This window comes from Dermacentor variabilis, chromosome 6 (genome assembly GCF_050947875.1).
Source record: "Dermacentor variabilis isolate Ectoservices chromosome 6, ASM5094787v1, whole genome shotgun sequence".
NCBI lineage: Eukaryota > Metazoa > Arthropoda > Arachnida > Ixodida > Ixodidae > Dermacentor > Dermacentor variabilis.
In genome coordinates this window covers 115,250,476-115,265,988 of record NC_134573.1, presented here as the reverse complement: position 1 = coordinate 115,265,988, position 15,513 = coordinate 115,250,476, and the positions used below count along the sequence as shown (strand labels likewise).

The following is a 15,513-nucleotide window of genomic DNA, read 5'->3' as shown; positions in this document are numbered from 1 at the left end:
TGGAACACAAACCCTGCCGCTAGAGCAAGGAAGTGCATGAGCGTACCATGCAACCTGGATATACAGCTGTATATACATCGTCACTTCCGTGATGCATCGCGTAGCGGGCACGACACTACAGTGACGGGAAGCGCCGACCAACAATAGAAGATGTATTGCCTATGAGGCGCGGTAAAAGCAAACGTACAAACAAAAAGTATCCAGAAAATAAATTTCAAAAAAGAGCTGTTACTGACTTCCCCGTAGCAACCTAGCACATACAGCTGTCGGCGTCTGGGAAGAAAAGGATATATTCTCGAAGATAACATGTAGACTGACAATATAAACTACAAAGTACGAAAAGCCTAACGAAAGGCACAAGGGTACGGTACAAATGGATATGCCGAGACGTGAATGGGAGACCAAGCTAACGGGACACACATGGTGACGGCAGCACTGTGGACTACAAAGCTGCGGTGTACTGTCAAACTCGAACGCCGGTAAGGAGCGAAACCATCCTCTTTCTAGCAGAAAGCACGGCTAGCATGGCGCAGGCGCGGCTTTGCAGTTGAGGCGCTCGGAGGGAGACGGCATACTTCATAGTGGGAGCTATCGTTCCCGGTCACTTGTCGCGACAGTTCCGCTCCCGCCACAGTATTTACGCTATGGTTATAGCAGTTGTAGCCTAGTAGACTGTATGGCAACAATCTTCGTTACCACGACTCTCCTGCAGATGGATATAACACAACAGACACCAGCAGTTAGCCTTCGCATATAGTTAATGGTGAACAGGGCCTGTCAGGGCAATCGCGGTGAGTAATGTTTAGTTCTCGTATGAAATAGCTCCCTGACATCGCGGTGAGTAACTTGTATCATACCCTTCTTGGATGCTATGCTAGTATTTACATTCCGCTCTCATCCAACCACTGTGTACTTTGAATTTCTTTTGTCAACTGCTTTTGCCACACACCCCTGCTTGGTCTTTCGACCGCAGTATGCTGTAAATAAAATAAGTAATAAGGATATTCTTACAAATCGCATGCAGCTGCTCAGCATGTAGCAGCGAACGACGCCCTCGACGTAGCCGAATACTTTTGGGCGGTGGTGGACATGAAGGCAAATTATGATTTACAAGGCTTCCTCGAAAGCGGTGACTTCAGCGTCCTGGTCAGATTCATCCCTACACTATACGCCCGGCCTCATGTCCGGCTGCCGGCAGCCTCCGGCACACCGCGCGCCGGTTCGCACATACCTGCTTTGCAGCGGCATACGGACGCCGCGGATAGCACATCGTTGGCCATTTCTGTATGAAATTAGGCGAGAAAACGTTGAAGTGGTCCCAACAGGAATGCATTTTGTAAACGCCAGCGGTTTTTGATGCGCCCTCCGCTACGGCTACGAAGTGAAAGGCTTAGATCGCCGTCGGCATCGTGTTGACAATTGAAAGTCGCTAGTCAAAAACAGTCAGTATAATGCGGTATTACATTACCAGGTCTGTGTGGATTTGCCGTGCCTATCAGGTGATTATACTCAAAGAAGTATGCTGTCGAAATTTATTGCTGATTTACGTATAACATAGGGTCACTCACTGGTATTATGATGTAGATCGAAACATCGTGGCTATATAGGAAGGTTCGAAGGAATATGCGCTGAGGCAGCCCGAGCACTGTTTGTGTATGTGCTGTGCGCTTGTGGGTTGTGGTTACTCTGTTGTGTATAGTATGTGGGAAAGTGCTCTGGTATGCATAATATGGGCGTGAAAGTGTTGTGTGTTGCTCGGTCGTGACCTTGCCGTATTGAAAGTGGAGAATAAAACGTGTTTGCGTTTTTGGATGGATGTTATGAGCATCCCCTATGGAACGGGGCGGTGGGTTGCGCCACCACGCTCTTGCTATTATACTGCCTGATGTCCTACCTAGGCTAAAAAAATGAAAAAAGAACGCACTATGAATTCTCGTAACCACATTTTCTGACCCCTATGGTGAACTTTGTTTTTGTACGTCTCTGTGTTTTGTAATTTCCCTGTTTCTATTCCACGAATCTTCCAATCGCCTCTTACTAATCTCTATTGCGGACTTCTTTAAATTGCCCCTACTCTCGCTGAACCCCAGGGCTTCAAGGAGTCCAAGGGTGCCTCAATCGACCGCTGGGCAGATATCTTCACATGCCAATAAAACATACTCCATCGTTTCCCTAGCTTTATCGAAACAAGCACGTGCTTCTTTTTCGTTCTTCTATCTCGCTTTATAGGTGCGTGTTCCAAGGCATCCTGATCTCACTTCGAAAAGTAATGAGCTTCCTTTTGAGTTATCATAAATTCTTTGTTTCCTGATTTCGTCTTTTCCTCTTAAGTACTTACTCATGGCAGGTTCCTTTTCCCCTGCCGCCACCCATGAGATTAATTCAGCCTCTTTGACTGCCCGCATTAAGCTCTTTGTTACTGTGTTGCTCACCCTACAGGCCGCATACTTGCTGGTTAGCTTCCTGGTTCCTTTCCTCCCCTGTGAATCAATGTTCTTTCTGTAAAAATACCTCAGCACTCTCTTAGCCCATTTACTTTCTTCCATATTGCTCAGTCGTTCTTTATAATCAATTTTAATCTAAGTTTCCCTCACTTCAAAACTAAACTTGTCCAGGCCATATCACCATGCATAGCTTCATTTGTAGCCTTCCCTGGAAAGCCCACTGCCAGGCGTCCCACTGACCTTTGGTTGCCATCCAGTTTTGATTGCACCATTGAGTTAAAGCAAACGACCGCATCTCCAAAAGTAAGTCCTGGAACCATTACGCTTTTCCTTATACCCTGGAGCACCTCGTACATATTGTATCCTCAATGCGCTCTGTGCTTCACTGTGGCTGCATATCGCTTCCCCTTTACTGTTATTTTTTTCTACGTTTCCATATATCTATTGCCTTCATTTATCTATATGCCAAGATATTGAAACTCTGTTACCCGAGGTATTTCCTGGCCCTGTATTGCCACTATCTGTATATTCTTTTCATTGAATACCATAACCCCTAATTTTCTAACCCCATATTTCAAACCTAAATTTTCGCCTTCCTGTCCACAAATATTATCGAGAGGTTGCATACTACCTTGCATGAGTGGACGTGAGCGCCATCTCGTGGTGCTTTAAGGTGGCTTCCACCGACTTCCCTCCTCGCGGTCTCTTCGCTTTCAGTCTTCTGCTTTTCTCGTCACCCTTCCGCCATACTGTCCTCATCTACTTCCCGCCTTATGCTTCCCTGTAGCCTCCCCCTCCTTTTTTCTCCTCGTATTCTCGGCGCTCTCGCCTTTGGCTCACCGCTGCGCTCCACGTTCACTCGGTTACGCTGAGGGAGGACGAAGCACGTCGACGCTTAACGCAGGGACGCGTGCCGAAGAGCTGCGCCCTAAAATAACGACGGGGATGACCGACGAGTTGGCGACCAGAGCACAGCAGCTCCGGCTTGAAAGGGAGACGCAGCCGCCTTGGCGGCACCTCAAGATGGAAGCTGTGACACAACAGGACATGCGGGCCCGGCAGCTGTGCGCAATGTTCGGGGTCGTAGCCTGACTGCTCCCTCTCTGCTTACGGGCGCAGGAGTCCGCAGGCCTAAATAAGAAATACGCGATCTGGAAGGCTTGCGAAACACGCAAACCGGTTGGCAAAAGGCCCCGGTCGGATGAAGGCCTAGTGGCTCGGGTGCAGAACTCGACGGCCCGTCTTCGTCTCCTGGTATGGTGGCCGACCTCCGCCTTACGTCGCTTCCTGGAGGAGGAGGAAGTAAACGTTATTGCCCTAGAAAGAGTAATTCAGCGGTCGGGCCGGATGTCTTGATCTTCTATTGGTTGATGAAGATCTCCGGCCTGCCTGGTTGGCGCCCCTATTCCAGGGCACCACTGAGTGTGGCTGCTCGTCGGGCATGATCCACCAGCCTCCGTTCGAGGCTAGGGTCGCCGCTGGAGAGCACGCTCTCCCACTGCTCCGCACTCGGATTTTCTATTTTGTGGAATGCCTTATTCGTATTGCACTCCCATGGGATGTGATAAAGTGCGGGTATTGCGCCACACCACGGGCATGTGTCCCTGTATTGACCTGGGAACATTTTGTATAGTTTATGTAAATTTGGGAAAGTTCCTGTCTGCAGCTTTCGCCAGTAAACTGCCTGTTCTTGAGTGAGTGTATTGTGAGGCGGGGGATATCTGATCCTCGTCCCTCTATGGTAATTTAGTATGTTAAAGTACGTTGGGATCACTGTCATGAAGTCCTCAGGAACTCCCGGTTTTCTGCCAGCGCGCCTCGCTTCATTGCCTTTTCATGCTGAAAATAAAATTCAGTTTGATAAGTTGAGACAGAGGGCCCCAGAAGAACTCGATTTTAGCTAGTCAGCCTACGTTTACTTGAATTCATACTACCACTACAGCTACGAGTCTTACAATTTGTGTCATACTGTAAGATGTTGCTATCGCGTTCATTGCTTCTCCCGAATGGCGAAACTGATTTTATTTCGGATTGCTCACCCTCTGAGCTCCATGTTCACCGGCGATTGGCTCCCGGGAGCTCCGTTGGCCCGCCCGATAGGATTTTTTCCGTTAATTTTCATTGCTCGCGCCTCGCGTACTCGTGCTCGACGCTCTTCGACATCCCCTCATTTTGCCCAGCATGAAATTCACGTCCGCGCGTGGACTCCTCATTGTCCCTTTTTCACCTCGCAATTCAGCGCACTGCGTCTCGCGTGCCGAAACTCATGCCTGTACGCGCTCAGCCACGCACTCAACATGTTGCACACACTGTAAGGAACGAATCGGATGCGCATCCATCGGTTACGGTCTATTAATCGAACTGCGCTGCCACCTCAACTTCAGCAAGCACGGTGAGTAGCTCGTTGAATTGAAGCTACTTCATCACACACAACGTTGTAGTTATCCCTAATTGTGTGCATTACACACTGCCAAAAGCGTTTCCACCATGGAGCATATTCAAATTAGTTCTGGAGCTTTGGCTTCTGATTTCAGCCAAACCCAAGTGCGAGCAACAGATGTGGAAAGAATCCGTGCACAGAGGATTTTCAGTCAACTGTGAAATAGAGTACAAAGACTCTTCTCCCGGGCGCAAGCTGTACAAAATACATCACGCTGCTTGCTTTTGTAATTGAACGACAATTTTATGACATCTTTATTCGCCTGTACTTCTGGTAGGGTATGATGTTGTCTAAAGAAAACGAAAATGAATGCAGACGCTCACATCTTATGGTGTCTTATTTTCATACTTCAGACTTCGTGCTCTTTTACGTTGAGCATTCTTTGTTATATCCATTGTAAGTTTGGCCTCCAGGTTAAAAGAGCTGTCTTACTCTTTCTTGAAAAAACTTGACAATCACTTTACCATACACTAAAGAGGATGAAGGCGAAAGCCTGCGCGTACATCTGTCATCAGAAGGTGGTTCCACTGCCACGTCACTACTTTCTACGTGATGACGCCACGTTGCAGTCACCTCTTGAGAAACTAATGCGAAACTTGCTGTAAGAAAGTTATCACATTCTATTATGTCGGCACCCCAAGGCTATCCAGTAATTTTTCTTGGTCACGGGTTTTTGGTTAACCTATTTTATATCAAGAGTTGGAAATATAATGTTATTAGTGCTATGTATGTCTCGACACAAGCATCAGGGCGTGGGGTGCGTTACTGACTTTCGTATAAGACAAAGACGCCGACATGATATGGGACAGAAGATCCCAACTGTCATTGTAGCGTGACAACTGCCTCATTGCGACGAATGTGGCAAGATGACGATAATTAATACTACACGGGCGTAGAGACAACTAATATGATGGCGTTCATGCGCATACATAATCTCATATCGTCTCACCTGCCTTTGTCACCGTAACAGTGTATATACCTATCAAGCTTCAGCTGCCGCTTTGTTCTTTGGCTCAGATTTTTTTGTTTGTTTACGTAGCTACCGCTAACAGAGTGTACTCGTCTCACAGCCAACAATGCTTTGTCTGTATTCGTTTGCCTCAACAATTTCATATTGTTAGAGAGATCAATTGCACTTATAAGGACCAGAACATTACATGTCCGGTTTCGCACGGAGCACACACTTCACTTTTTCACTACTCCATGCTGTTTTCCTTGGCAAGTTTTAAGTTGCTTATTCATTAAAGGTGACGAATGTCACTTAACTGTTTTTGAAGCACTGGTATTCATTAGGCGCAATAGGCGACATTCGGTAGCAGCCATACAGATGTACACGATAAGAGGAGAACCTTTGCGAACGTTGTTGCAGATAAGCGTAGCATGTCTGAAAGACCTTACTGAAACGAAGGCACATATGCCCAGCGGTTTTTTATGTGGCAGGATAATTTCCCCCTACAAAGCATAAAATACTGATTGTCGCAAGCCACTTTCTTGTTCAAGACTAAGCTTTATGGTTTTCTTAAAATTAGGCACTGGCAGGCAGGCGAAGGTCACCTGAAGAAATAATTTATGCGGCCAAAGGGACACAAGGACAGATTATGGCGGTCAGCAGCCCAATTGAATAATTAACTTTTTGCTGACTGCAGTAATTGGGTACGTTTGTATTGAAAAATTAGAGGCAGCCATGCTTTTACACAGTATCAGTTGGAAGAATTCTTCTAGCTTTTCTGTGGTCCCGGATATCAGACTCCAAATTTTAACTGTCGTTGGCATAATTACGCATGCAAGAGAGGATCGGCGCGAAAATCCTCCCTGATGTGACCTGGCTGTTTCGGGCGGCATCTATTCTAAGAACAGGATGGAGGCATAGGCAAGGATGTAAACTGTCCGCCTTCCCATCTCGGCTGGCTAAATCAAGATATGAAAGCGCTGTGTGCCGCGCCGTTGTTGCTCCTGATTTTTATAAAACTTACAATACTTGGAAATCAGCAGCGCTTTGCTTGCATAGCCCAGGAAAGGACCATGCCTGCTCGTCTAGTCACCATTACGCACGCGCACAGCCCTCCGGTTTCTCCGCTCACACCATTATCTCGCCATGGCAGCTGCCACCATCGTGACAGGCTTCGCGGTCGCACGTTACGACAGCGGTTCGCGGTTCTTCGATGTTTTATTTCGCCAGGCGAGAGCGGAAGGGGGACAACTATCATCTTTGCCAATGCCTCCGCCCCGTAGTCAGACTAAACGCCCCACGCAACAGCCGCATCACATCAGGGAGGAGCTTTGCGCCGATCCTAACTCTCTTAAAAGCATAATCATGCGGACGACAATTAAAAGTTGGAGTCGGATATCTCGGAGCACAGACGTGCTAGACGAATTCTTCCAGCTGATATTGTGTAGAAACATGGCAGTCTGTAACTTTTCAATGCGAACATGCCCACTTGCTGCGTTCAAATTAACAAATTTTGCTGACAGAGATAATTATCACTTCACTTCGTGTCCCCCTGGCCACATGCCTTATTAGCACTGGTGGTCTTCGCGTGCCTCCCATTGCCTAATTTAAAAAAACCGTAAAGCTTAATTTTGAACACCCTGTATTTCTCTCTAGGATGTTCACTACATGAATGTTTCCAAAGTAATCGAAGCATGTGTTTTTAGAGTGCTATATTCAGTTTATCTGGAATAGGTATTTTTGAGAGCGAAAATAAGGTCATACATCACGGCTGCACCTGTGTTGCGAGCTGCCAGCTGTGTACCTCTCCGCTTTCCCGCACGTACGCGCACATATACACATACGCAAAAAGAGCAATGTAAGGAAAGTGCATTTATATAAAGACAGGCTATATTGCATAAGTTTTAGCAAATCGAGGGCGTAGCGGCTAAAGTTGCCACTGTTGCTTTGTGTAGTTAGTTCAGAAGCAGTAACCGGAAACAAATGAAATGCAATTTCTGGCTCTTATATCTTTCATTGCATTTGCAAGAGGTAGCTTTGATTACACTGGCAGGGCTACAATGATGGATCTTAAAACGGTAAGTAACAGCCGATAAGTTCGCTTGTACTAGCGAACAGCTAATTCACTTCAAGATGATCGCAAAATCCCAATTTTGATATTATAAATGCTGACTGGCAATCATACGTACTTTTCCTTATATATATATATATATATATATATATATATATATATATATATATATATATATATATATATATATATATATTGTGAGCATTATCTTACCCCTTCTTCTTCATCTGTATATATTCATCATCATGGCCAGCGTCATCGTCTTTAGCGCGCGACCTGCGAAATAAACCGTCTTGGCTTAACAGCTGTCTCGCCAGTAGGGGAGGCTGCTTTCGATCCCATGGTCCTCTACGCCTTCGATCTTCCCTGTAGCTTCGTTCAGGATGCCGCTTGCTCCACCTTTCTGCCAGGATGCCCCAAGAAGATCCTCCAGGAGCCTCCGGCGTCACCGTCTCTGCCCCACCGGCCGTTCCGTCGTGGACCGTCAGCACGCGGCAGCGCGATCCCAGCACGTTCGCTGGCCTTCGTAGTGACGTCGTTGATGGCTGGCTGGATAATTATGACCGCGTGAGTCTAACCGGTGGGATGATATGCACAAGCTTCGCAACGTCGCATTCTATCTCACTGACGTTGCCAGGACTCGGTTTCTCAACCACGAGAGCACCTTGCCTGAGTGGCCGGCATTCAAACACCAGCTTCGGCAGATTTTTGGCGCTCCCAACGTCCACTCTGAGGTCGCCAAGAAAAAGCTTGATGGACGCACATAACTTCCCGGGGAAACATACACCTCTTATATTGAGTACGTCCTCGCCCTTTGTCGCCGTGTTGACGCCACCATGACGGAATCTGATCGTGTCCATCCTATCCTAAAGGGCATTGCCCAGGTCGCGTTCAACGCACTGGAGATCAAGAATCCAAATACCGCTAACGATGTGATCGCGACTTGCCAACAGCTGGACGCACTGCAGGCCATCCGTTTACAAACAGTCACCGGTGGCGCGCCTCCTTCGTCGGATACCGACCTGCGTATGCTGAATCGGACTCTAATACGCTAAGAGCTCCAAGCGTGCGGCCTGCTGAGTCCTCCCGACCTGCGTATGCTGATTCGGACTCTTATACGCGAAGAGCTCCAAGCGTGCGGCCTGCTGAGTCCTCCAGTTCTCCAGCATCAGCCTTCGGTTCCTTGCCTGAGCGACATCATCAAAGAGGAACTGTCCTCCATGACCTGCGCTGTGAGCTGTGGCCCTCCTTCGCCATCCCCTTCGTGCACTCAGCTTGCGACTATGCAACCAGCGTTCATTCAGACAGCGCCTCCTGCTGCTGCTACTGCCCCCAACCATCTGGCGACTCTACCACCCCGTCAACCTGCCACAGCATATTGCACTACCCGGCCTACGCCCCGCCCCATTTGTTATTATTGTGGTATTCATGGGCACATATCGAGTTTTTATCGAAGACAACAACAGGAGGAACGCCGTGGTTACGACATTTATGATAGAGACCCGTCGCTTCCTCCAAGTCCTTACCAGCGCCGGTTCTCCCCACGCTCACTTTCTCCACCTCCCGAAGCGCCTCGCAACTATCGTCCAGGTCGCTGCCACTCGCCCTCCCCTCTCCGACGCTCGACACCACCCTTGCAACCGGCCACCCGCCCTCCTGACTACCGATCGGAAAACTAGATGGTGCAGTTGTTGGAGGGAAAGCTGCATGGCTCACACAGACTACAATTCCTCCAGCGTGCCCGGCCAATACATTATTCAGTGTGTGCAGAAGGTGTGCCAGTCCTAGCATTGATTGATATGGGAGCAGCTATTTCTGTTATTCACGCTGGCTTGTGCTCTCGTATACGCAAAGTTACTAAACCTTACAGTGGAGCTCTTCTTCGTGGTGCAAATGATAGAGTGATTCGGCCGTTGGCGCAATGCACCGTTAGAGTTTCGATCGACGGGATACGCCACCATATCCAGTTCGCAGTGTTGACTTCATGTGCTCACATGCATATACTAGGGTGGGACTTTCTCTCTTCGGCGTCTGCTTTCATCTCGTGCCGTCAACGCCTCGTTAACTTGACAGATACTGACAATTCCGACGACGTGCACGAACCGCGCCTTCGCTTACGAACTGCTGACGATTGTATGGTGCCCCCAGGCCGCGAAAAACTCCTTGTAGTCAACTTGTAGTCAACTGTAGCAGCGTCTTCTGCTACAGGCTTACGGCTTCAAGCAAAGCTGTAAGCCGTTTCATTCACGTATGAAGCTATGACCTCGACTATTGGCACTGAAAATAATGATTAAGCTTAAACATTGGAGATAAGTTGCGTCCGGCAGTCGACGTTACGCAGGTATTACTCGTATGCTGCCTGCCCGAGCGCATCTATGAATGCGCCATGTGGAGGCGACAACGGTTAAGGGGACTTTAGCAAAGGTTAAAGTCCCTTGGTAATTTGAAAGTAGCGACACTCTTTGAACTCTGCCGCCGCCCCGCGACCTCCTCGCCTCTCCTCGCCCCTTGCGCGTTCCCCCGCGGCAACCAGTTTTGACTCCGTTTTTCTGCACGATGATTGGTCTCCCTGACGTTGACCTTGGAAACGCGCGGATCTTGGGTTTTGCTTGTGTTTTTCTTTCTCGTTCGCGACATTTTCCTCCTGAGCACGGCTGGCTCGGCGCTTTAGCTCGACGCAGCGAACGTTATAGGCTGTGTTTCCTGCTCTATGTGCTAGCGCTATGCCGGGTTGTTGCGCATATAACTGCAGCAAGAAACCTGAAGATGGTTATGCCGTTTTTATGATACCACAAGGAAAGCGCGACGGCTTGCGCAGGAAGCAGGGGCTACAAGGCATTGACCGAAAGAACTTTGTTCCGACAAAGAACAGCTTTGTTTGCGAGCTGAGGCGTCTTTCTTATAGCTGGTGTTGCATTTGGAGGTGATCCCACCGCTAGCAACCAGTTGTAGGAGTTGAGGAGGACTTTGGGATGAAAACTTGGGAGGTTTATTTACATTATATACAGTGAGCCGACCAAGAAATTAACAGTCATAGAGTCATTACGGGCCGGCAGCAACTCGGACGCTGCGGCCCGTGGCAAGAAGTTCGAAAGAGACGAAGCAAGGAATGTTCTAGGAATGCTCCAGGAATGCTCTCGGTCTGCGTCTTTTAAGCCCTTCGGTGTCTCGAAGACACGTCACGTTCGGCCAATGGGAGAACCCGCTCAGGTGACTTCATTTTCGGCCAATCGGCGAGCCCGCTCGGGTGTCGTCATTTTCGGCCAATGGTAGGCGCCCGTGCGATGGAGTCACACCCGGTGAAGAGAGTCTCTGCTTGGTCCTCCTGCGGTCTTGCCTTGCTGACTTGCCATGCGCCATCACAATAGATGGATGGGGGCGACGCCGCCAGGTTTTCACGGCGCATTACAGCCGTCTTGCTTCAGGACCCACTTTACCCGCAACAGTTCCAGGCTCTCGCTTCACTTTCGGGAAGAGTCAAGCCATGAATAGCTCCACCGGCGGCACACGAAGTAGAGGCCGCCAACTTGTTTGCACCTACCGCGCCTCATTAATGTGGTATCCGTGCTTCTGCGCTCCTTAATTAGCTGTGGCGCGATTCGATGTGGTCTAGGGAACTCGAAGTAGGCTCAGGAAACGGCCCCGTATCTAACCGTGGTAGCAAAGCATCCCGTAATGCTCTTTTTTTTCATTCTTCCGTCCTGCTCACCAGTGTTCTCGTTGCGGTTGTCCTTAGTATGCTTAATATTCTGGGCGGCTCCATCACCTCACACGTCGCTAACTGTTGTTATTCAGTCGAAAGTGCAGCATTATAGATTCTGCTTTGCGCCCTGAAAAAGTTAGTGGCAAGTGTACCCGTGGTATTGCAGGTGATGAGCGTTAGCTAGTCAACATTGAGTTTTTTTGGAGTTTTTAAGGCGAAAGCCATAAGATCTCTATGTTTCAAGGTCGCGTTGTAGACTGGAAGTATCACGTGACCCAAGGAAAGCTAGAGTGACCCAAAGCATGTTCACCCCTGCAAAAGAGAAAGATTACCCAAGTTAATTAATTAATCATCAGCGATTGACGTTAGGCGGATTAGGGAGGATTAAGGTTGATTAGAGTGTATTAAAGAAGATTAGGTTGAATTAGAGTGTATTAAGAAGCATTAAGATGCATGAATAAAGATTAAGGTGGGTGGAGGAGGATTAAGGTGGATTACGGTGGAATAAGGTGGAGGGTTGATGAAAGGGTATTAAGACCGATTAGGCTGAATTAGGGTGCATGAACAAGGATTAGGGGGAGTAATGTGGGTAAAGGAAGATTAAGGTCGATTAATGTGGATTAAGGTGAATTAGTGTTGATAAAGGAGAATTAAGACCGATTAGGTTGGATTAGGGTAGATTAAGGTGGATTAGGGACTATGAAGCTGGATTAGGTGTGATAGAGGTGAATTAGGGTGTATTAAGGTAGATTGCGGCTATTAAGCAGAATTAAGTTGGATTAATGTGCATGAATAAGGATTAAGGTGGGTGAAGGAGAATTAAGGCGGATTATGATGGGATAGGGTTGATAAAGGAGGATTAAGACCGTATAGGGTAGGCTAAGGTGCGTTAGGGGCGACGTAGATTGATTAGGTTGTATTAAGGTGGATTGGGAGTATTAAGCTGGATTAAGTGGATGAAGGAGCATTAAGGTGGATTAGGATGGACTAAGGTGAATTAGGGTTCGTTGAGTATTAAGACCGATTAGTCTACCATAATCCTCCTAATGCACATTAATCCACCGAATCCACATTCATTGACCTTAATTCACTTTTCTCCACCATAATCCACGAAAGTCCTCCTTAATGCACCCTAATTCATATTCATCGACCTTAATCTACTCTAACCCTCCTTAACGCACTTTAATCCTCCTTAATCAACCGTAATGCTTCCTCATTCACTTTAATCCACCCTAATCTACCATAATCGTCCCTATTCACCTTAATCCAGCAGAATCTACATTCATCTACTTTAGTTCGACCCTAATCCTCCTTAATCAACCCTAATCCTCCTTCTTGTAGTTTTCACCCTAGCCCACCATAATCCTCCTAATGCACCTTAATCCTTCTCAATCCACCCTTATCCTTCATCGTGCACTTTAATCCACCCTAATCTGCTATAATCGTCCTTAATGCATCTCAACGCGCCTTCATCCACCCTAATCCACCTTCATCGACCTCATTCCTACCTAGTCCTGCTTTGTGTACTTCAATCCACTTCATGCACCCTAATGCACCTCCATCGACTTTAATCCACCTTAATCCTCCTTAATACACCCGAATTCGTCTTAAACCAATCACTAATCAATCATCACCTTGCTAATCATTAATCATCTCTAATACGCGGCTGCACATGCTTTGGTTCGCTTCCCGCCTTCCTTCGGTCACGCGATATTTTCTGTAGCTCACAACGGGACCTTGAAACATAGGTCTAAGGCTTTCGCTTAATAAGCCACACACAAAGGGATGTGTCACAAGCAATACTAGATCAGACGCACGAAGTAAAGCATCTGATCATGTGTCAGAAAAATTGTCTGGTGTATAGAACTCGCCTCAAAGCTCCCTTTACATCGGCATACCCCGTTCATATGGCTTTTAAGAAAAAACCAACCTGCTCATAAAGGTGGCCTCCAGCATTATCGATGCTGTTATTAGCATTTCACCAAATTTTCAACCTCACTGGGGCGCGCAACTGGCCCAAAATAACATGCCTCCATAGAATCCTGCGGCCCGTCCGTGGCAGCCCAGGAGGAAAAGCGCGCCCTGCGCAGCCGGCGAGCGAGGACAATCGAGGAGGAAACCGCCGTGAGGAGGAGAGTGTCGCTACTTTCAAATTATCAAGGGGTTTTAGCAACGGTGAGCTGACAGCGTCACCACAGAGCAACGGCGGCAGGCAGCAGCATCCATCATTGCAAAGGCCATAAGGGAGCGCGGAGGAGCGAGTGAGTCGAGTCCGGCCGTTGGCCAGCATGTCACCAAGAGTGCGATTAAATCGCTCGGTCATGCCATTTGTCTGCGGATGATATGCAGTAGTGGTGCGATGAATGATGCGGCATTCTTTGAGGAGAGCCTCGATGACGTCAGAGAGGAAGACGCGGCCTCTGTCACTAAGTAATTCCCTGGGAGCTCCGTGGCGAAGGTTGATGTGGCGCAGGAGAAACCAGGCGACGTCACGTGCAGAAGCGCTGGACAAAGGTGAAGTGTCCGCATAGCGCGTAAGATGGCCGATGGCTACGATTACCCAGCGATTGCCGTCTGATGTGGTTGGCAGAGGTCCATAAATGTCGATGCCTACTCGATCAAAAGCATGTGCTGGGCAAGGCAACGACTGCAATGGGGCGGTTGAAGGACGACGGGGATCTTTACGGTGCTGGCAAACGAGACAGGAGCGGACATAATGACGGATGAATCGATACATCCCCCGCCAGTAGTAACGAAGGCGTAAGCGCGCGTATGTCTTGAGTACACCTGCATGCGCGCACTGGGGATAGTCGTGGAGCGCTGCACAAATATCCGAACGCAGTTGCCGAGGGATGACAAGCTACCATTTGCCGCCGTCCGGTAGGTAGTTATGACGGTACAAGAGCCCCTCGCGAATGGAAAAGTGATGTGCTTGGCGACGTTATGCACGATTGGTAGTGGGTGTCGATGGGGTGGACACGAAATTCAGCATGGACACGGTCCATGGGTCTTTGTTCAGCTCCAGAAGAATGTCAGTGGCAGCAAGGGAAGACTCGGACAATCAGGCCCTCGGGGAGCTAACCTCATCTGTTAGTGGCGAACGAGACAAGGCATCGACATGCGAGTGTTTTCGGCCAGAACGCTACAGCTCTCGGATGTCGTACTCCTGCAGTCAAAGGGCCCATCGAGCAAGACGACCGGATGGTTCTTTTAAGGACGGCAGCCAGCACAGCGAGTGGTGATCAGTTATCACGTCAAATGGGCGTCTATAGAGATAAAGATGGAATATGGTTATGGTTTAAATTATAGCCAGGCATTCTTGTTCTGTTACCGAATAGTTTGATTAGGGTTTAGTGAGTACAGGACTGGCGACGGCGCCGACGTACTCATCGAAGCCAGCATTTCTCTGAGTGAGAACGGCCCCAAAGCCGACGCCACTGGCATCCGTGTGTATTTCAGTTGGAGCGCTTGGGCCGAAATGGCGCAGGATTGGTGGTGACGTCAGGAGACGACGCAGCTTTGTGAATGCTGCATCGCAATCTGGTGACCAGGTCGAAAGATTGTGGCCACCACGAAGAAGCTGCGTTAAAGGTGCTGTTATGGTGGCTAAATCGCGGATGAAACGGAGAAAGTATGACGCTAACCCAATGAAGCTGCGCAGTTCTTTCAAGGTCGTTGGTCGCGGAAACTGGGCAGCAGCTCGTACTTTCGCCGGATCAGGGAGTTCACCTTCTTTCGACACGACATGGCCGAGGATGACCAGCTGCCAGGCAGCGAAGCGACACTTCTTCAAGTTGGAGACCAGCTTCGGCGATGCACTTGAGGACGTGTTAAGTCGAAGTAAGTGGGAAGGAAAGTGAGGTGAAAAGATGAAGATGTCGTCCAGATAACACAGCCATTTGAGGC

The 15,513-nt window shown here is 48.5% G+C and overlaps 1 protein-coding gene across 6 annotated transcripts in view; it reads left to right on the top strand.

The window, feature by feature from the left end:
* The first annotated feature begins 279 nt into the window (after positions 1–279).
* The window catches only part of LOC142584333 (uncharacterized), a 35,534-nt gene continuing 20,300 nt past the window's right edge, over positions 280–15,513 (top strand). For 4 of the 6 annotated variants that reach the window (XR_012828765.1, XR_012828763.1, XR_012828764.1 and 1 more), the window contains exon 1: positions 7,739–7,911. Coding sequence is in view for 2 of the 6 variants with exons in the window: in XM_075694484.1 (XP_075550599.1) it covers positions 7,822–7,911 (90 nt within the window). In the remaining 4 variants the exon portion in view is untranslated. Of the gene's footprint in view, positions 480–7,738; positions 7,912–15,513 lie in introns of those variants that run through there. The other 2 variants (XR_012828762.1, XM_075694485.1) reach the window with 1 other exon arrangement.